The sequence below is a fragment of the Ricinus communis genome, chromosome 5, assembly GCF_019578655.1.
Source record: "Ricinus communis isolate WT05 ecotype wild-type chromosome 5, ASM1957865v1, whole genome shotgun sequence".
In the NCBI taxonomy this organism is placed as follows: domain Eukaryota; kingdom Viridiplantae; phylum Streptophyta; class Magnoliopsida; order Malpighiales; family Euphorbiaceae; genus Ricinus; species Ricinus communis.
The window spans coordinates 10,713,848-10,734,924 of record NC_063260.1 but is presented as its reverse complement, the minus strand read 5'-3'; the positions used below and the strand labels follow the sequence as shown (position 1 = coordinate 10,734,924).

General features: G+C 33.7%; 3 protein-coding genes and 1 long non-coding RNA gene across 4 annotated transcripts; 3 read left to right on the top strand and 1 right to left on the bottom strand.

The window, feature by feature from the left end:
* The first annotated feature begins 372 nt into the window (after positions 1-372).
* On the top strand, positions 373-8,059 carry LOC8277318 (protein decapping 5). Its single transcript, XM_002525920.4, has 8 exons — positions 373-804; positions 2,136-2,236; positions 3,324-3,395; positions 3,561-4,448; positions 5,272-5,337; positions 6,991-7,158; positions 7,315-7,425; positions 7,677-8,059. The coding sequence occupies exons 1-8, from the start codon at positions 633-635 to the stop codon at positions 7,827-7,829; spliced, it is 1,731 nt and encodes a 576-aa protein (XP_002525966.1). The 5' UTR covers positions 373-632; the 3' UTR covers positions 7,830-8,059.
* Positions 8,060-8,695: 636 nt separating this feature from the next.
* Positions 8,696-10,917, top strand: LOC8277317 (transmembrane ascorbate ferrireductase 2). The gene is made up of 4 exons (XM_002525919.4): positions 8,696-9,097; positions 9,239-9,287; positions 9,978-10,177; positions 10,266-10,917. The coding sequence occupies exons 1-4, from the start codon at positions 8,954-8,956 to the stop codon at positions 10,569-10,571; spliced, it is 699 nt and encodes a 232-aa protein (XP_002525965.1). The 5' UTR covers positions 8,696-8,953; the 3' UTR covers positions 10,572-10,917.
* Positions 10,918-11,642: 725 nt separating this feature from the next.
* Positions 11,643-13,978, bottom strand: LOC112535835. Its single transcript, XR_003079923.2, has 3 exons — positions 13,201-13,978; positions 12,744-12,808; positions 11,643-11,894 (listed from the first exon to the last, which is right to left on the bottom strand). It is a non-coding gene; the product is annotated as an uncharacterized LOC112535835 (long non-coding RNA).
* Positions 13,979-17,972: 3,994 nt separating this feature from the next.
* Positions 17,973-20,756, top strand: LOC8277316 (cyclin-B1-2). Its single transcript, XM_002525918.4, has 4 exons — positions 17,973-18,251; positions 18,380-18,480; positions 19,414-19,511; positions 20,484-20,756. Exons 1-4 carry the CDS (start codon positions 18,123-18,125, stop codon positions 20,582-20,584), a joined length of 429 nt encoding a protein of 142 aa, XP_002525964.1. The 5' UTR covers positions 17,973-18,122; the 3' UTR covers positions 20,585-20,756.
* The last annotated feature ends 321 nt before the right edge of the window (positions 20,757-21,077 follow it).

Below are 21,077 nucleotides of genomic sequence, written 5' to 3'. Positions count from 1 at the left end.
AATTTTTATTCTAATTTAATAATAAAATTAATTTTAGACGAGTTTAATAATACTTAATAAATTTAAAAATTAAATTATAATCTTAAATTATTAATTTAATCATTAGACTGATATAAAAAATAATTAAATTTATTAAAATTTGAAATAACTTTAATAGTAAAAAATACAGAAATTAATTATATATTAAACTAAATTTAAAAATAAATAATATTTAATCTAAAATAATTTATTAACAACAGTAAGTTACAATATAGTATTTTATCACAAAATAAGACAGGGAATGGTTTTTGCCAATAAGTAAACCACATGGTAATTTCTTCTTTTTTTTTCCAGTTTACCTTTTTCTTTTTTTTCTTCCTACAGCACATATAACAAGTTAACAACACTGTATGCCGTAAGCTTTTGTCTGGGCTGGATCAAGGAAGCTTACTGGGGACCAGAAAAAGAAACGAAAAAGGAGGAGGAAAAACATTACCCAAATTGCCGAGTGAAAAGAAAGGAAAAGGCACAACAGAAAAAGAAATGCACAATAGAATCCTCGTCTGCGAGCGAGATTGCCAATTTGCTTTAACTTAGACCAGAGAAACCATAAAAATAAATAAAAGCATCTTCGTCTTCTATTAGTGAAGGCTATGGCAGGAGCAACAGCGACAGCAGAGGCGCCCAAGTCCTCTTCAGGTGGTGGTGGATCAGGTGATTCATACATTGGAAGCTTGATTAGCCTCACTTCTAAGTCTGAGATTCGATATGAAGGCGTTCTTTACAACATCAATACTCAAGAATCCACCATTGGCTTGAGAAATGGTAATCTTTCAATGCTTGATATTCTTTTTCTTTTCTTTTATTTTTCATGGGTATATTTATTTTGATTAATTAAACTAGAAATCATGAGATTTTAATTCTTGGGTTTGTGGGTATATAGGTATAGGGATAAGGTTTTGTTGATTTTAAGTGTTCCCTTTTAAACTAATTTTTTTTTTTTTTAAATCTCTCTGTTGCAACTTTAAAATGCTTTAATGCTTCTGTAATTGATGTCCTATAAATGTGGTTTGGTTGCTCAAATGAAAATTACGTTGTAATTTTGGCAAAGGTTGAGAATTGCGAACGGTTATGAATGTATTGAGATATCTGTTCAAAGTTCAGTGCTTGGCGAGAGATGGTGAGATATACTTGCATTAACACGTACAATAAGTGGAATAGATTTAAGCTTTTTTCATAATCACCTGTAAAAATATGAGAATACGTGAAGTAGATATAAGTTACTCATTGTTATGTCCTTGACTTGAAGGAAAAAGCTTTCCTCGTGTAAGAAGAGTGAATTGAGGCTGTAATGGATGCAAAATCTGCTGATGACTCCCTTTCGATTTAGTTATTTTCTTTTATAAAACAAGAGATGTTATATTTAAATGATAGAAAGGAATGCCAGTTGTGACTCAAATAAGGTTGTAACTTGCTAGTCTGTGCACACCCTTCGAGTTTTCAGCTTGTGTTTTGTTTGAAGAGCAGTGTTGGTTTGGTTGGTTAGAAATCTATTTTGTAGATTAGAGCTTAACTGCTGTCTGCTGCAAAGAAATTTTACCATCATTTCGAAAGAAACATTCTCTCAATGCTACTTCAAAATTAGTACAAATGAGAATTCATGTGCCTCAAATAAAACAAAGAGAGATATATTAAAGGGATTTTCACCGTTTCTCTTCTATTTTGTGTAATATCTGTTCTTTTGGCAGTCAAAGGTTCTCATTGATAATTCCAAACCATGCTTCCCCTCCAAGTGTCAATTTAATTCCAAAGCCCCATCTCATTTAGATTCTCTTTCCAAGATGGGAGGAAAAGGACACTAGAAAATTTCATTGTGTATGAGGCAAAACCTTGTACTTTCTGTTATATGCTAAAGCACTTACAACTGGAGAATATCATGTTTCTCTGGAGAACCTTTGCTCAATAACAGGGAAATTTGAAACGTTTTACTCTTGTTTGTGATAATGAAATGCCCCACTGCAGAAGAAAATTTAAAGCCTCGTTCAAGCTCTCCACTTGTCTTGTATATTGCTTCCTTTGCTTCAATCTTTTGGATACTGTTAAAGAGATGTAGTCTATGTCTAATTACTCTAAACCTATCTTACTTTATTTGGCAGTAAGGTCATTTGGCACAGAAGGGCGTAAAAGGGATGGACCACAAGTTCCTCCAAGTGATAAAATTTACGAGTTCATACTCTTCCGAGGAAGTGATATCAAGGTATACAAAATGGATTCAAGAATAATTGGCTGAAATAAATATTTGATCTGCCTACTACTTAACCACATACATTTGAAGCTATAGGCTTTTTATTCTGTTTTAAATGTCAAATTGTGAAATCACAACCTTTCTAAGACGACATGCATAATTGGTTCCAATATTGTCAACAAGACATCTAGTTGGTTGAGATTGACTTCGTTACTATCACTTCTAGTGCTGTGGTTATTCCTCTTCTAATATGTCAGAAAGAGCCCATATAGTTGGGAACTATCAGTTATGCACTCATTTGCGACTCTGGGCTCTTGGTTTTTCAAAATAAGTATGTATTAACACTTAAACTATATCTCTTTGATGTCTCTTAGTTTAGTATTCAGTTTTACAAGCTCAGATTTGTTGTTTTAGTCAGTTTTCTACTGGGTTGAAGTTTTGTCATTTCTTAACTACTCACCTTGTTATATTACATATACTGTCAGAATTAGTGAAAGGTCTGGCCTTGATTAGCCAAAGACAGAGAGAGATTTACTTAGTCATGGTTCAACTTGCTTCTGGTATAAGTGAGACCCTGTGAGCTGTTGGTACCTACAATGGTGTATCTGGATGTCACTTTAGATTTGTACTCTTAATATGTTGTCGCTTTATTGCGGCCAATATCCGTGAAGCTAGAGTCTGGGCTTGCATTAAATAGTCATGCAGACATGACTTAGACTTGAACTTGAACTTAAACTTATATGCCTCTGAAGTCCAGCCACGGGTGCAGGTGAGAATTTTGTTATACATCTTTAGGGGCTCAAGTCTTGACGATCATTTGGAAGTCTTGCTAGTAGTATCAGTTTAAAATACATATTCATAAGGTGCTAGTGAAAGCTCTGGCCTACTCATAACCTACATTATTGTCAGGACCAACTTCTCAAACAAATCAGGGATTGAAAATCATATTGTATCTTAATAATCCACATTGAACTCCAGTTGATTTACTGGGCATGGGTGTTTAATTTGATAGACTTTCTCAGTGGTTCCCTCCATATTTATTTAAGCTTTCAATTTTTGTTCAACAGCTTTAATTCTCCTTTTGTGCTCGTGGTTACAGGATCTGCAGGTTAAATCTTCTCCACCTGTTCAAACTACAAAACCTATACATACTGATCCTGCTATCATACAGGTGAAGAAAATGAAATATATCTTATGCATGTGTTTTTGTGGATCATTCATATAGTTTGAGTTGACTTGAAAACTGTTGCCTGGCTAGTAATTTTGACTTGTATCTGATTATTAACTATTTGTGCTGTAGTCCATTTTGTTGACATTTTTTTAAATACTCTTGCAGTCTCACTATCCCCAAACAGCAACTGCATCTATGACCATGCCTTCTTCTAGTACTGGATCATTAAAAGATTCAAGTTCCCATGCTTCACCTCATGAATTATCCATGCCAACATTTCAAGGAAATCTTCCCCTATATCAACCTGGTGGTAAGTTAGGGTCACAGGGTTCATTATCTAATCCGCCAACCACCAGTGGTACTGGTCTTGCTATGCCAATGTACTGGCAAGGGTATTATGATCCCTCAAATGGATTGCAGCCACATCAGCAAACTTTGCTTCACCCCCCACCTGGCTTGTCTATTCCTCCTTCCATTCAGCAGTATGTGCAACACCCTGCCACAGATGCATCTAAGCTCTCAGCTTCCCAAATGTCTGAAAATCCCCCTCTTTCATTCCCATCCTTTAGCACAGGCACTCAGAATATGCAGTCTTCTATTCTTCCTGTGCAGTCTTCTCCAACAGTTCCAGACTCTGCAAATTTGATTTCCAATAAGGCTTCTGTTCAGGCGCTTCCTGCTGCATCAGTTAATATTAACTTGCCAATGGCATCTCCATTGACATCGGCTTTAGATAAAAGTTTCATTGCATCACCAGTTATTATTGAGTCCAGGACAGTTGATGATCCTTTAGTGCCTTCTAAAAGTATGTCTGAATCTTTGTCCTCCAACACAAGGGCATTGGTTTCTGTTTCAAATGAGGGAGCAATACCTTCTCTGGTGACACCGGGCCACTTTTTGCAGCCTGGCACAGTGCCTTCATTGCAGTCTTCTCAAGCAGCTCAGAAGGATGTTGAGGCTGTGCAATCGTCAGAATCACCACCACCATCAACTGTGGCTGTAATGGAAATGCAAGAGCCAATATTACCTTTACCTTGTCCACCTGATCGCAGGGTATGTGAATATTTTGATTTTTATTTCCATTATATTATGTCAAAATAATGAACTTGACCTCTTTAATGTGATTTGGCCTCTACTTTTTATCAAATCTAGCATGTAGTTTGTAAATTTTCAATTTCAATATCATATTTTAATATTGATTTCAATTTTAGCATTCAGCAAAATTATCCGCCAAATTCAATAACGTAGAACTCCAGTGACAACAAAAAAGAATTGAGTCAATATTAGAGTTATTAACTCATTCCATTACTAAGAATTATCATTTAAGAATATAAAATTAATTTTTTCTTTTCTTAATTTTAGAGTTTCATTTATTTTATGTATTTAAACAACAATATTTTAATAGTGAGAGTGCTGAGTCAATTCCTTTTTTTTTGGTCACTATAGCTTACGCCACATCAACAATTTTGGTTGATAATTTCACTTGAAGCTAAAGTTGAAATCAATGTTAAAGTTTGATGCTAAAAATTGAAAATATAAAAAGTATGTACTAGATTTCATAACAAATGTAAAATACAGGATTTATTTGGCAATTAAGCCGAATAAATAAACAAATTTGGCAATAGTTTAAGTTTTGCACTAGAAATTAAAAGCATCTACAATAAGTTGTTGGTTAGCCATTTTATTCGTTTATATTGTTGCATCTAATAGATATGAATTTTAGTTGCCTGTTTTCCCTCATTACTTCACTGGCATGACAATAGATATGATTTTTCTTTTGCTTTCCTACATTTAAATACTTATTTAACCTACTCTGAAAGTTAAAATAGTGGTTTGAAATATGTAAATTACTTTATTGTTTGTTTGATTTTTGTAGGTATACGGAGCTCCTATGCATACATATCATGGTAGCAGAGGACATGAAAGGGGAAGAGGGAATAGAGTATGTGCTTGTTTCATGCATTCCACATTTGTTAGTTTGATTTTCATTTGGGTTATTAATTGCTTAGTTTTCAGACCCAATCCAGCCATTGGCTTGGAGAATGCAGAGAGTCAAGGGTCAAAGGTCCAACCAGGATTGAACCGGTGACTAAATATTTATACATAAATATTATATATGATAATGCATAATTAAAGTATGCTTGGTTTAAAGACACTTTTAAACAATATAATTTTAATATTACCTAATAACCAAATCCAACAAAATATAATATTCAACAAATATCAATATGTTCCAAAATTAATAATGGTTAAGATATTAAGTCTTAATAACAGAACATTAACACATAAATCTAATACAATATTTTATAAATATCCATATTAAAGATAGTAACACTTAAATAATGACAATAGGCATAAGATTCAACAAAATACTTAAAAGAACAGTTGATGTCTTTTATGGTTGAATTTCATCATTCTTTCTTTCATCTCTTTCTACAAATGGAATAATAGGAGAAGGAGCTTGACTTTCACATCAAAACTGTGTCGTTTTATTTCAACATTTAAAAAAAAAAATAATCAAACCCACAAGACCTGTGCGACCAGTGACCGGGCTGCCGGGCCACCCAACCAGTTGATGGATTTTTAGCAGGTATGTACAAAAATGGGTTTAAGGGGTTGCCTGGCCCAGACATAGTGCTGGTTCCAGTTCAACTGACAAGGTTGGGCTGGGTTTGACAGCCATAGTTAATAGTGAACAGCATGCAAACATGCTTGAACACCACCATGTAGAAACAATGAATTTGAGTTAAACTTAATTGTATTTGTGCAGAAACTGTGGACATATTTATTATAAAATAGTTGTGCTATGTCTTGATTTTGCTATAAACTCATAAATGACATGCAATTGACTTGGTTCATGACATTTATTAATTTTGGGCACATAATTGTGGCCTGCAATGCCTCATTAAGTAAACATGTATTTAAAATATAATGTACTTGCCCACTTTTCTTTATAAGCTACCTGCTATCTTTAAAACAATCTTCAAAGATGCTGAGTTTGAATTTATCTATACATTGGAAAAATAAAAAAGAAAGAAAACAAGGTTCAGGACCACATTGACTTAAAGTTGATTACACATAACCTCTTCGTTAAAGATGTGAGTGCCTCGTTGTACTGTCTTATGAACAAGTGGTTTATATATGGTTAACTTGTCATGATATGGATAACTAAATTGTATTATGACTTTGACATATCAACAAGAGTTGCGAAATCTAACTTTGATATTTTACAAGCATATGAATGTTACATAAGCCGTTATGTTGTTCCATAAGTATATGAAATGGAAAATGCTTAAGAAAACCACAATAGAATCATAGAATCGCGTGCTCTAACTCTTCCTCCAACCCCCTCCTCTTTCTCATGTATTTAACTTTTCACTATCATCTAGATGGTCAATCTCTTATTGCTTTTGCTTATTCTGTATAGTACAATTGTTTGTCTAGATACGAAGAAAGTGTATTTCATCATTCTTACTTTTTGATCAGTTCTACTTCTTTGGTTATGCAAGATCAGCAATATGGGCATTGGTTCTCCAGGCCAAAGTACTTATATATTCTTTGGGTTATTTGACAATGTTAACCTTTTCCATTTCAGGTTTGGGATGCTGCAACCAGATTTGAAGAGGACTTTGATTTTACAGCAATGAATGAGAAATTCAACAAGGATGAAGTATGGGGTCATCTTGGTAAAAGTAACAAGGCTCAAGAAGATGAGGAGGAGTCAGAAGATGAAGATAATGAATTATCAAAATATGAGAAAAAGGTATGATTTTTTTTTGGCGCCTCTTCCCCCTAAAACACACTCACACAAGCATGACTGCCTCCATGCACAAATGCACCATCTCATAAACACACACATTCAAATAGCTTGCTGCTGTTCATTCTGTTGTAATTATTTTCTACTTCTCTCTTTCTGCAGCCTGTTTATGTGAAGGATGACTTTTTCGATTCCCTATCATGCGGCAGTCTTGGCGGTGGATCACGAAATGGGAGCACTGGCTTTTCTGGGCAAATCAGAAAAAATACAGAGGTATTTTGTTCTGTTTACTATAACCTTCATGCTTTGTCTTTATACTACCTTAAAATCTTGCAGAAGTTTCTAATGAATCTAGTAAATATATATCAGGCTGAATATAAGGGAATAATTTCGTGTTTAGAAACTACTGAAGCAAGGAATTTGTTTATTTCACTTTTCCATAGGGCCAAACTTGTTTCCTTGGTCCTCAACATTATGTTTAATTCACTACTACTGATTCAGTTTTCCTTGATGTAAATTTGTAGACATTTGGTAATTTTTCACGGCACCGGGGTGGTGGAGGTGGCTGGGGACCTGGTCGAGGCGGCCGATCACGAGGCGGTTATCACGGAAGGGGCTATGGCTATGGTTATCTTGGCCGGGGTCGAGGCTATACAATGCCCAATCGTGACATCTAATTATCTCTTGAAGAGTCTTTAATGTAATAATGATTGTATAAGTCGCCCCATGTTAGGCTACACTCAGTTTTCAGCGTCAAAGTTGGAAGAGTGCGTGGAGTTTGCAATGTAATGATTAGGTTTAACCGGGTAAATTGGAGATGCTTGTAAGAATTATATATGCTGTGTGAATTAGGTGGCTAACTTGGATTGTGCTGCGGAATAAAATTGAAAAGTGATTTTCATTGTAATGCTTCTACCTTCGATTATGAAGTTTTTCAACGCCTTTTTAAAGCCTGAGCTTGCATAAATTACTAACCCGTGGAATCAGTCCTACATTTTTCTATACCATTTCCTTATTCCGTTTTGTATGCTTTTGCTCTGCCTAATTGACAAATGATTTAAGCTTTAGAGGGCGGACCACTATAATCAAACCCATAAAGTAACACAATTACTGAGTTCTACCTTTTTAATCCCTTAAGGAGGTCATAAAAAGTTATCTAAAAAATCCCATGGAACTACTCATCTTTTAAATCAGTGAATCAGGGGTAAAATCTTCTATAGTATGACAAATGAGAGACCTTTAAAAGGAATTCACTACGGAGGTTTCCCTTTAATAATAAAAATAATTTATATCAGTGCAAAGAAGTGACTGCAAAATCTTTCAACTTAGAGAAGAATTCTATTAAAAACATTAGAATTATTAGGTTAGGACTTGTGCATTCGTAGATTGGACCATTCATTTCCAATCAAAAAGTGATAAACCAGCGCAGCAAACGTGGATTGGACAATTTTATTCAAGAAAGAAAAAAGAACGTGGATTGGACAATTCCTAATCATTCGAATGACGTGGCCCTATATATATATATATATATATATGTATTCTTGTATTTTTCAATACAAAAGGTTCTGAAACTTTGCTTCTTTGATCTTCCAAAACAGAAAAAGAAAAAAAAAAAGCGAAGAAAGAAGAGAGAGAGAGCAGATCCAAAACCCAAATCCAAGTCAATTGTCACAAGCAGAAATCCCAAACCCAAAGTTGTAGCAATCATAAACCCTAATATAAAAATTCTAGCTCTTTTCTTTTTTTCTTTATATAGATCACTTTTCTCTTGTCTCTTTTTGTCTGCAATCAAAGAAGAAGAATGGGAGTTCCAGTAATTAAATTTCCAATCTTTACCATTATTAGGTTAATTGGTGTGATAGTCACTGCCCTTGTACTCATATGGACTGTGCATTACAGGGGAGGCTTGGCTCTTGCTTCTGATAACAAAGATGTCATCTTTAATGTAATGTCAACAAGTTCCCATTTTCATTGATGATAATATATATTTCTGTTTTTAGTTCAGCAACTTGGATTAGTTGTTAATTTTCTTATGACTAACTGTTAATTCTTTATCTGGGTTTTTGTGTTTGGCTTTCTTTTTCAGGTCCATCCTGTTTTAATGGTGATTGCGCTTATTCTCATTAATGGTGAAGGTAAATATGCTTGTTTTCTAATTTTATTTATAAGCTTACATTTGTGGCTACTGTGGAGATATGAGTCTAGGATAGCGCAAATCTTAACAGACTGTTGAGTGCTACAATGCAACAATTTTTCTTGAAATGTTATGAACTATGAGATTGCAAGGAATAAAAAATATATTTTGTTTGGAATTTTCTGTGCTTGAATAAGTTTATTTACCTGTGAATTCCTTGGGCAAAATAAGCTAACTGTTAGAGTTTTAGGGACTTTTTTGTTAGAATTTGACTAGTATATAATGAAGAAATCCTGAACATGCACCTCGTAGCGATGCTTAGGACATCAGAAAACTTGTTTGCGATTAGCCCTAATGTACTGTAGGGACCCTAGACAACTTGGATCCGTGGCCATTTTTCAGATTTAGCAGGGTTTTTAAAGCCAGTTGGACCTGTTAATTGGGGACTTGGAACAATGATAAAACCAGATTCTGCAAAAAATCAGTAAAACTCACCATGGTTTATCCATTGTGTGAAGAGATTGTAAAATATTTCGCCGAACTTTAATGGAGGTACTTGTTAGTATGATATTTGGGAATGACCCACAGAATGCTTATTAAACTTTAATTGTAGATTTGCACCAGCTGTTTACTGATGCCATACTGGTAATATTTGGATATTGCTTGAAATGTTTATTATGGATTTTTGCAGCCATGCTTACCTACAAGACCGTTTCGGGAACAAAAAACTTCAAAAAATTAGTTCATCTTACACTACAGTTGGTTGCTTTGTGTTTAAGCTTGATTGGAGCATGGGCTGCTTTGAAATTCCATAATGAAAAGGGCATTGACAATTTTTACAGCTTGCATTCTTGGCTGGGTCTAGCTTGTCTTTTCCTCTTTGGCGTCCAGGTCTTTTTCTTACTTCATTTTTTTTTGTGACCCTATATTATTTTTTTCCTTGAAGCTGATTAGTTTCCTGGGAATTACTCCTTCACAGTATGCCGCCGGATTTGTGACCTTCTGGTACCCAGGTGGCTCAGGAAAAAGCAGAGCCACGTTACTGCCATGGCATGTATTCTTTGGGGTTTATATTTATGCCCTGGCTGTTGCTACTGCTACAACAGGTATCTTAGAAAAAGCCACATTCCTCCAAACCAACAAGGTAATATCACGCTATTCTACCGAAGCTTTGTTGGTGAACTCGATGGGCATCTTGATCATTGTTCTGGGTGGTTTTGTTGTTCTTGCAACAATTACTCCTCTGCATCCAAAAGAAAGTGTCACTAGAAACTCAACAGAATAGCCTCAGCATGTAGTGTAACTTTCAGTAAAATGATTATTAACCAAGAGGTGCATATGTGATTCACATGGCTTGTTACTTGTTAAAAGATGACTATCTCATGTAAAACTTCAATTGCGAGCTCTCCCTGAATAATTGGGAAGTGTTGATTAATGGTAAGGAAGCATGAGACAATAAACTTAATCCAGTTTATACTCTATGTTGGCGTCGTCTTTCAGAGAACTCATTGTGTTCCGGTGTATAAGGCAGGGGTTTTATGATGTGAAATACCGGATTTTGCTAAATAATCTTTGAGAACCATGTATTCACCTCCATTATCAATGTATAATGTGACAATTTTATGGCTGAAGTAATTTTCAACAATAGCTTTAAATCTTATAAAGACATCTTTTACTTTAGATTTGTGTTTTAATGGGTAATACCATATGTACTTTGCGTAATGATCAACAAAAAATAATATAATATTTGAAACCATTATGTAACATGATTGGAGAGGTCCAAAATCAGAGAAAATAACTTAAAAGAGGTCGCAAGGAGACGAGTGGATTTGAAAAATGACAACTTGTGACTTATTGCATTTGCAAGAATTACACGAGAAATTGTTGGACTCAGGTGACAACATTTCAAGATTAAAATTAGACATGAGATGTTTCAAGATATGCATGGCTAGATATCCTGATCTATTATGCCAATGGGATACTGAAGTTTTGACATTTGAAAAAACAAGTAAAGGTGAATTTAAAGACTATTGGGAAGGCTATTCATATACTCTATCTTTAGTTTTGCTATTTAGAAGAATTGCCATTATACGAAGATCCTTCACCTAAAAAGAAAATGGTGAGAACTCAACTAAAATATTATTGGTTTTACAAAACTGAGAAATGAAAATTAAATTTGTATTCATGTTAGATACAGAAAATAAATTATTTAATGAGAGAGTTGATGTTGGAGTATGTAGAGAAGTGGAACCCGTATGAGTCATGTCACGATATGATCTGTGGGCCCGTGACCGACACTAGGAAATGGGTAGGCGTAAGGCCACCGAATCCCGTAATAAACCTGACACTCATTAACTTAATTAGATCTCATATGATATTATTGATGCCACAATTTATCTTAACCGTTAAATTCTATATAATTAATTAGGTTTATCCGAAGAATTAGGCAAGGCCCGAAACTACAATAATTTACAACTGACAAGTCTATTATTTCTACTGCGGAGAATCTAAGATTTTACAAGTTAACATACCAAACCAATTTCATCACCCGATGATGAAGGAGTCGGGTTGCTAGGTAAGAGCCGCGGGAAGACTAACAATCACAGATCTAAAAAACAGTAAAATTGAAATTATCAGTCTCGAGAGTGAGTTAAAGTCATATATCAAAGGAAAAACAGTTACAAACACTTCAATAACACATTTATTTAATTTGAAATAAATACTAAGTCATGCAAAAATAAACGTGTCATGCCATGCTTAATTAAAATAATTTTCACACACTACGAGACGGAGTACCTCAACAAAATTCCAACACTAAACATCTCGACTCTCTCTCATTCTAATAAAATGGCGCCCAGCTCTCATTCTAATAAAATGGCGCCCAAAGAGCGAGGCTCGACCAGGGTCCTTAAATGCAGTTCAGACACTTAATTATCACTAACACTCTTAGTCTTTCGGCTCTCTTATTCCAATAAGACTGGCGCCTAGAGAGCGAAACTCGACTAGGGTCCTTAACTCCAGTCTGGTCACTTAGGTTTCCAAATAAGCCGGTGCCTAGAGAGCAATGTCGACCAGGGACCTTTACTCCGGTAAACATACTCTAGTAAGCCCAGAGAGCGATGCTCGACCAGGGTAAGTCCTAAATTTACGTTTTTAAATTTACCATTTTACCCTTTTTTCTATCAATCTCGGATTTATACCGGTGCACTTATCAAAATAGTATGTTCTATTGCTGTCCCATCCCGAGTCATCAGACAATAACAAATTCAGTGATGAAGAACATGATATATATGAATAGTAATAAAAAAACATGATATATGTATGAATAAAAATTAAAGAGCATGATACATATGAATAATAATTAAATGAATAATTTAAATTTGAAATCAATTAATCACAATAACTATTTAAAATTTGTGCATGACACGTGCATAACATATATATGACTTTAACTCACAGCTTTAACGACCTCCTATCTCTGCTCCGATGCCTCGGCTGGAGCAAGCCGAACTGGCGGATTAGCTAATCACGGAAAACAACTTAATTAATAACATTAAAATATTTGACAATTCATCCTAGGTCTAAACTCCTAAGACTGACTGTCTAAGAATCTCGACTCGGGTAAATTCTACCGAAAATTCGGCAGAACCTCCCTACAATCATGACATTTACCCTCAGAAACGGGTCCAGACCCTGAAAAATACTTCAAATATTCAACAATTCATTTTAACGGGAGTCGGGTCCCTAAGACTTCACTATTTTTTCTGACTCCGCCACACATCACAAAACACGACCTAAGGTAGGCAGTCCGACAAACAATTATTTTGACTCACAATATTTTCTAATACTCAATACAATTCAATAAACATATAACTTTACCAAAGAATTCTAAAATCAACGGGTCAGAGAATTACCGAGGCGCTTGATTGCTCGGTTGACTCGCCGCCAGCCACCGGAGTCCGATCGACGATCCGAACACACCAACGGACTAAAAATGACGCTCTGATGACGATCCCCACTTCCGATCTTCCGATCTAACCCTCGATCATCCGAAAATATTTACGGACGATCTCGGCCGTCGATTTTCGAACGGAGTTCGATCGCCACGAAACTAGTGCCGTTGGAAAGCTTATGACGAGGAGAGTCCGGATGCGTGCTCAGATCATTTGAAGCTCAACGGCACTAGCCAGAAAAACTCTAAAAACTAAACTGTCCTTACAAGCTTCTTCTTGCTCGATCTCCTTCCTCAACAACCTTCACATTTGATGCTATCCTCGAAGAAATGCACCAGCCGCTGGCCATTTGAAACTAGATTCACCGAAATGGTTGCCGGAGTTACTGCCATGCTTGTTAACTCGTCTGTTTTGACAACCAGCTGCAACGACGCTGACGGTAGCTTCAAGTGGAGAGAACGAAGGCAGTGCTGCGCTGGCGACGCTGGAGCACCCCTCGGCCGAAGCTCGACGCAGTGTAGCGACGCTGGAGCACTCCTCGCCAAAGCTTGACGGCCTCCGCTCGCCCTCGCCCCTACCAGCCATTTCCGGCAGCAAAAGCTTCCCTTCCTCCCCCATCGATCATCCCTTTCTCTTCCTTTTTTTTTTTCTCTCCATATCAACTTTCAGTCCCTGAACTTTTCTTCATTACCACTTAGTCTCTCAACTTCTTTAATTACTAACAAATTTGTCCTGAAAATTTTTTAATTAACCCTTAAATTTTATTTATTTTTTCAATTAAGCCCCTAACTATTTAATTTGGCTAAATTAGAATTATTAAAAATATATAGTTACATATTTATCCTTACTTTTAAATGTAAAATTACCAAAAAGCTCTTGCTGACATAATTAATTACAAAAATACCAAACATACAAAAAACATACAAATTTTTATTAAAACTCCATATATTAATAAAATTATATTTTTAATCCTTATTCTAAATTAATTTTCCAATTTAATCTTAACACACAATTAATTTAATTAATCAATTTACTAAATATTTTTCAATTAAAATTTAACACCATTAGCTAATTAAAATGTCATTTTTTTCAATAATTCTTTTATAAAATATCCTTTACAAATTCTTCCATAATTCTCAAATATAGAATTTAATTTATATATATTCATTTGGGGGAGAAATTTTGAATACCCAAAAATATAATTTATTTCTCAAAGAATTTACTTAATTAATTTCTTAAAAATCAAACTAATTGAATATAGAAAATAACTCACTTATTTGTCTAGCATAAAAATTCAAAATTCTATTTAAATTATTTCAATTTAAACTAAGTAAAATAAATTAAAATTTTATTTAAATAAAAACTCATTTATTAATTATTATTAATGTTATCATTATTAAAGAAAAATTCAGGATACTCATGACATCATCTGAGCCATTATACGGGGTATGGAGAGATAAACTGTTAAGATCTATCGTAACATGTTGTTAGGCTTTGCTATCAAGAAGCCAACGTGCATTGCGGGAGGCTATATTGGTAACATAGTTTGCTTTTAGCTGCCAAGGTGTTGTGGAAGTATTAGAGGTTGGGGCCTGACCATTGTTTGTTTGTTGAATTGGTATCAATTGGAAGGATGGACAACATTTGGATGTATGGCCTTGAGTACCACAAATCTGACAATAACACATGTATGGTCGTTGCGTTCAGTTCCCACGTGATGACAAGTTGTTGGCGCTGGTATTTGGCGGTGGACGATTGTTGTTGGAGAATGGCGGGCGAGAGCCGCTATTTGAGGTGGTGGAAGAATGCCAGTGATTATTGGAATTTTGAGGATGGTAGTTTATGCTGGTTTGTTTGGTTAGATTGGCAGTTGTTGGAAAATAAATAGTGTCTTTAGTTTTACCTTGAAGAGTTGCTTCAAAGGTAAGAAGTTTCTCATGGAGTTCATCAAAGGAAATGGGTTGTCACGAGCTTGAATGGCAGTAATTAGTTCTTTATAGTCATCGCCAAGGCCATTCAAATTTTTTTAGCAAGATCTTCATCATCCATAGGAGCCCCTAGTAATGCAAGTTCATTAGATTTGGCTTTAATGGTTTGAACACAGTCTGTAATATTTTGATTGCCTTTGGTGATGTGTTTGAGATTTGCTTTCACTTACTTGATGCGACCATGAAATGGCTTAGCATAAGTATTGGCCAATATTTTTCATGCTTCTTGTGATGTTTTAGCTCTAGCTATAAAGGGAATGATTGTTGAAGAGAGAATTCTGACAATGACATTTAGAATAAGTTGGTTTTGTCGTACATAGAGGGTATATTTTGGATCTGGTATTCTTTCATTGTTGATGGTTATAGTAGGGAGAGGGTAGGCTTTTGAACCATCGATATAACCAAGAAGGTTATAACTAATGAACAGTATTTAGAACTGAATTTGCTAGGATACATAATTTACGAGTGTGAGTTTGAGAGGGGCTTGTGCTAAAACATTGATACTGATCAAATGGGATTCATTAGTGTTAATGGTGCTATATTGACGAGAGTTGGAATAATTGAGAGTTGCATTTGGAAAAACAGGAAAGAAAGAAAGAAAGAGAAAAAGGATCAATAGAGCAATAGCAGCTTTGATATCATATAGAGAGAAAAAGATTTGATCATAAATTGAGCACACTTTTCATTCAAGAAATATGCAAATATATACAGGTCTTGTAACTATATATCATACCACAATGGGATACAACATATTTAGATTTAAAAAATACAGCTATACACTATCCTAGTACATTTGAATAAATAATAATATCTAAAAAAAATCTTCAACTAACAGATTTCATCTTCTGTTCTTTAATAGTATATTTTTCTAAATATATTTTATAAGCTGAATCAACAATGTTAAATTTAAACAACACCTTTTAAAACTTTTAAAAAGAAATTTAAGGAGAACAACCAATAACTAATGTATTTTTCTTATGATGATTGATTAAAGTGAGAGTTAAATAAAAAAGATAGTGTAGAGTTTAATAAGTATATTTAGATTTGAGTCTAACTAGTACTAAAATGACTAGAACTACTGAAATTGAAATTGAATTGGAAGACAGCGGTAATACCGGACAAGCCGTTTGGAACTAGACATTTAGATGGAAAGGTGAAAAGTTAAGAAATCAGACAAAATCTACATTGATACCATATTAAAAACTGTGGAAATTAAATGAATGAGAGCATGTAGAGCCCAATAAATATATTTGGGCTCGAGTCCAATCAATACTAAATGACTAAGATTAGCCACTTAATTGGTTAGACCTTTTTTCTTTTAAATTATTGATATTTTTTATAAATATATCTCCTTTTATAACAACAATTGCATTATTACCTCAAAATTAAGTTTGCAAAACACACTATTTTCTAGAAAATATACTTATAAAAATAGGCTCAAATAAAATATCATAAGAATTAACCAAACATCAACCATACTAAAAATCAATAAAAATAACCACACATCTACTAAAATCAACCAAAAATCAACAAAATCATCTAGTTATAAAAAAATATTAAATAAATAGAATTCAATAAATAAAATCAAAGTCTAAAGAAATATGAATTAGACAATAAACAAAAAAATCAACCAAATATCAACAAAATATAAACCATACCCATTTTATATCGCTCACTAAAAATTATTCAAAAGTAACTATACAATACCCTAAATTTTTTAACTCACAATTGAAAATTTAATGTTTTCTATGACTTATTTGAGTGTTAATAAATTTTTAGCTCCTAAGCATTTTAATTATTTAATTATTTTAACATATGTATATGTGTTATTTTATTTTTATCTTTACTCTTTTTTATGTATTTAATTTATTATACTATTTGAGTGTTTCTTTGAACCTAATACATTAATAAATATTTAATGGAGCATATTTAATTATTTAAACGGCTTTTAAAAATTTGAGTATCGTTAATTAAGAGTTTATTTATTTTTATTTAAATTGGGACTATGAGAAATAACAATTTTGCACCCTTAATTTGTAAAAAAAAAATATAAATTTTATTAAGAATTTGGGTTAATGTAGTAATATTTATTCTTAAGGGCATAAATGTAATTCAAGCTATTGTAAAATATCCGCTCAGGTCTCTTATACTCTCTCTCTCACCGACACCAACCGCCGCCTCTCTCTCTCTCTTTCTATTTTCTTACTGCTCGGTCACCGTTCGAAGCCAAACTCCTGCCAGGTGACTTTTTCGACGTTCCTACCACCTCAATTTGAGTGTTACACAGAAGAATTAATATGTGAAGGAGTTTAAAAATTGGTTCTTTTAAAAAAACGTAAAAATATAAAAACATAGATTAAAAATATAAAAATCAAGGTATTCTTACAATTATTTTTAAATTTGATGTATAAAATATATATTTATCTATTTCTTATACAAATATTTTTAAATTTAACGTCTAAAATATATATTTATCTATTTTTTATCTTTTATTCATTTACACGTTAACTTTCTGTTAACTAAAACTAAATTTAATATAATGCATAAATATCCATCTTTAAATTTAAATTTCAAACGGAAAAACACTGTTATTCACAATAGATTGAAGAGTTTTCTTTCTTCTCTTCCTATTTGTGATTTTCATTTTGTTAATGTATTATACATAAAACCTTTTAATTTTTATTTTCAATTCATAAATAATACTGATATCAAGCCCTTCACTAGCTTCATTATCACAAATATAAACGACACCGTTTGCGAACCAAACGAGGATTTGGTTGTGGCTTGTTAATAAAGTCAGTTGCCAGAGACAGACGCCATAAAAAGTAAAAAGAGAGCAAGAGAGGAGTGAAAAAAAGAAACAGCACAAGAGGGAAAAATAATTAAAAAGAAAGTATGGAAGCATCAAAAACAACAATTTCGCATGAAACCGGAGGGATCCAAAATGATGCGCTCCGGTTTGGTCTTCACGGTGTCAAAAGTGATATCCTCGAATCTCACCCTCTCGAATCCGCTTATCAATCTGTAAGCTTTTTTTTTTATTTTTTTTTTATTTTATATTAAAACAATTTTCAATTCGGTGTTTTTTGATAGTTAGGGTTTATATTATTTGTGATTGAGACTTGAACTGAGGTTTTGGGTTTTCATTTTAGGCGAGGAAGACACAAGAGGAGATGAGGACAAAAATCCTTGGAAATACATATGGATCGGCTTTTCCATTGAAGATGGATTTTGAAAGGCAGATTCTTTCACGGTATGAGGCTTTATTGTAGATAATGATGAATAGCTCATTTAGTTGTGAAATTGTGGTTTTAATGCCAAATATGAGGATATAATGGGTATAATATATGACTATGAGGTTAATTAATATGGTGTAGGAGATTACTTTTTGTTTGTTTCAGTGTTGAGTTTGTCATTTATTAATTTATCAAATGTATAACTAATGCTTTTGGTTGGAGCTATTAGGTATGGTTGTGTGTGTGTGTGTGGTGGAAGCTAGAGCAGTTTTAGTTTTTTCAAATGCGAAATGATACAGAGTAACATGACATCTTAAGAAGTTGAACACATAATATAGGTTAGGAAAGGGAACAGTGCATTAGTAATTAATTTGCAGTTCTGATAAGTTAATCTATTGAACTTTTTTTCTTTCAGAAATTGCTTTAAGTTCGAATGATGGTATAGTTAAGTTATTATACCGTTGTATGTTTTTGTTTTGTGAGACTATGATACTTAATATTATTAATGAATTTGAAAGTGTGGGCTGTGAAAGTTTTACTCAATAGGTATAGTTTTGATGAAACTATCTTCTCTATATTATACCTTGGAGACTAGATGAAAGAGAATGGTCGGACATAAATTTGCACGCTTGAAAGCCATCTTTTTGGTTTGCTATTCAAATGTTTCCATGCACTCGTTACATACACAAGATATGGATCTTTTTTTCAGTTTCTATTTATGGTTCAAAAATTTTTGTTTGAATGTTTGGTCTGCTGATGTTTCTTTTCCATATGGAGGTTCTTCATTTATACAATTTCGATTCATATGTTACATAAACATATTCTATCCATACAACCAATTTTCTTACACTGTTTTTCTTCATGGTGCTTAACTTATCATTCATTGTTTTGCATTTATTAGAATGGACTAATGTCTTTATTTTATCGTCTTTTCTTTGAAAACTTTCCAGATTTCAGAGGCCACCAGGACCAATTCCTTCTTCAATGCTTGGACTTGAAGCCCTTACAGGAAGCTTGGATGATTTTGGTTTTGAGGATTATCTGAATGGTAAGTGATTCTAATGGAACACCATATAAAAGCTATTTTAAAGTTGACATCAATTGATATTTTTTCATGAAAGTAAACATGAGATAACAAATTTCATTGTTTTGTTGAAAGTTGTTTCAAAATCTGTGAGATGACTCTACTTTAATATTTACAAAGTCTGTAGATAGTTATCCTTCTCAGTTACAATCATAAGAAATCAGGCTAGGTTAATACTATACTGCTCTGAGATTTCTTTGGTTGGCGATAATTTCTTGGTCTTTCTTTCTCCACCTCTTCCCCATTTAGAAAAAAAGGAAGGGCTGGCTAACTTTTTATAGTCTTGTTATTTAGTTGTGAAGTCAGTGTGATTTCAGTGAAGGTTCATTATTCTTTTTTTCTTCTTTATTTATTTTTTATTTTGTTTAATTGTGACAACCTTTTATTCGAGGAAAGGTCCCTCTGAGTGTAGGTTGAGTTCTTTGAATGACTTGATTTAATTCAGCAAGGTGTTGGGGATTTTATCTTCCTAGTTACTGTTGTAAGAAGATCAATGTAGTTGAAATTTGCTTAAAAAATCTCAAGTTTAGTGAAATACACTGAGTATGCTTTTTGAAGGTTTTGTTTTTTATTTTTAATTTTAAATCTCATTTTCTAATTGACAAGCATAGTTGTGAGGAGGTTTTAGTATGTCACTGTTTCTAGTGTAGTATAAATAAACCTCCTTAACATATTACTTGAAGTTTGAGCTTGCTCAGGTTGAAGCCTTAAATCTCTAGCGCCGTGTGACAGTTTAAATTTTAAACAATAGCCAGTTTCTAGTTTCTAATGAAATTTAGAACAAAGTTCATACGTCTGTTCGCTAAACATCTCGAGTGTTGGTTACCTGATCAATTTGAAGCCTTACCATCAGATGAAATGATTGATTCATGGTACAAAATTGGTTTACTGCTGCTGAATTTTGCTGATCTAAGTTTTCTGCTTTCTGCTTTGCAGATCCCCGTGAATCTGAAACTATCAGGACACCAGACATGCATCACGCAATGGAAGTACGCGTTGGACTTTCCAAAGGACCAGTTTGTCCGAGTTTCATCTGATTGATGCATTTTAGCAGTCTTGAAAGTGGGAATCAAATGTTTACTTCATGTCAAATTTTTTATGGATCTTGAGATCAAGGATGTTCTTACTGTCATGAGATTACATTTATGCGAACAAACAATGTATTGTGTTTGGGTGTAGTGACTTTCTGTTATGACTGTTGCACTTAAATCATACTTACATATCTACCTTCAGGTCTTATAATAACACTTGAAAGATTGATCTTGGAGTTTAAAATTGCACAAGGTGTTCTGGAGCTTCCAAAGAACAAAGGATCCCAATTTGTTGCGAGAGAGGAGGATTTAAGTCACAGTTATAACCTTATAATACGTGTTTTTTTTTTTTTCTTAAATGGTCAATTCTTTCAGCTAAGCTGAGGCAAACTAGCATCTCATAGTTTGCGTGTTTATGCATGATTTAAATGCTTGGTATGCTGGGTGTCAAAGCAAGTCTTCTGGATGTAAATAAGATCACAGCCGTCCGACAGTTATT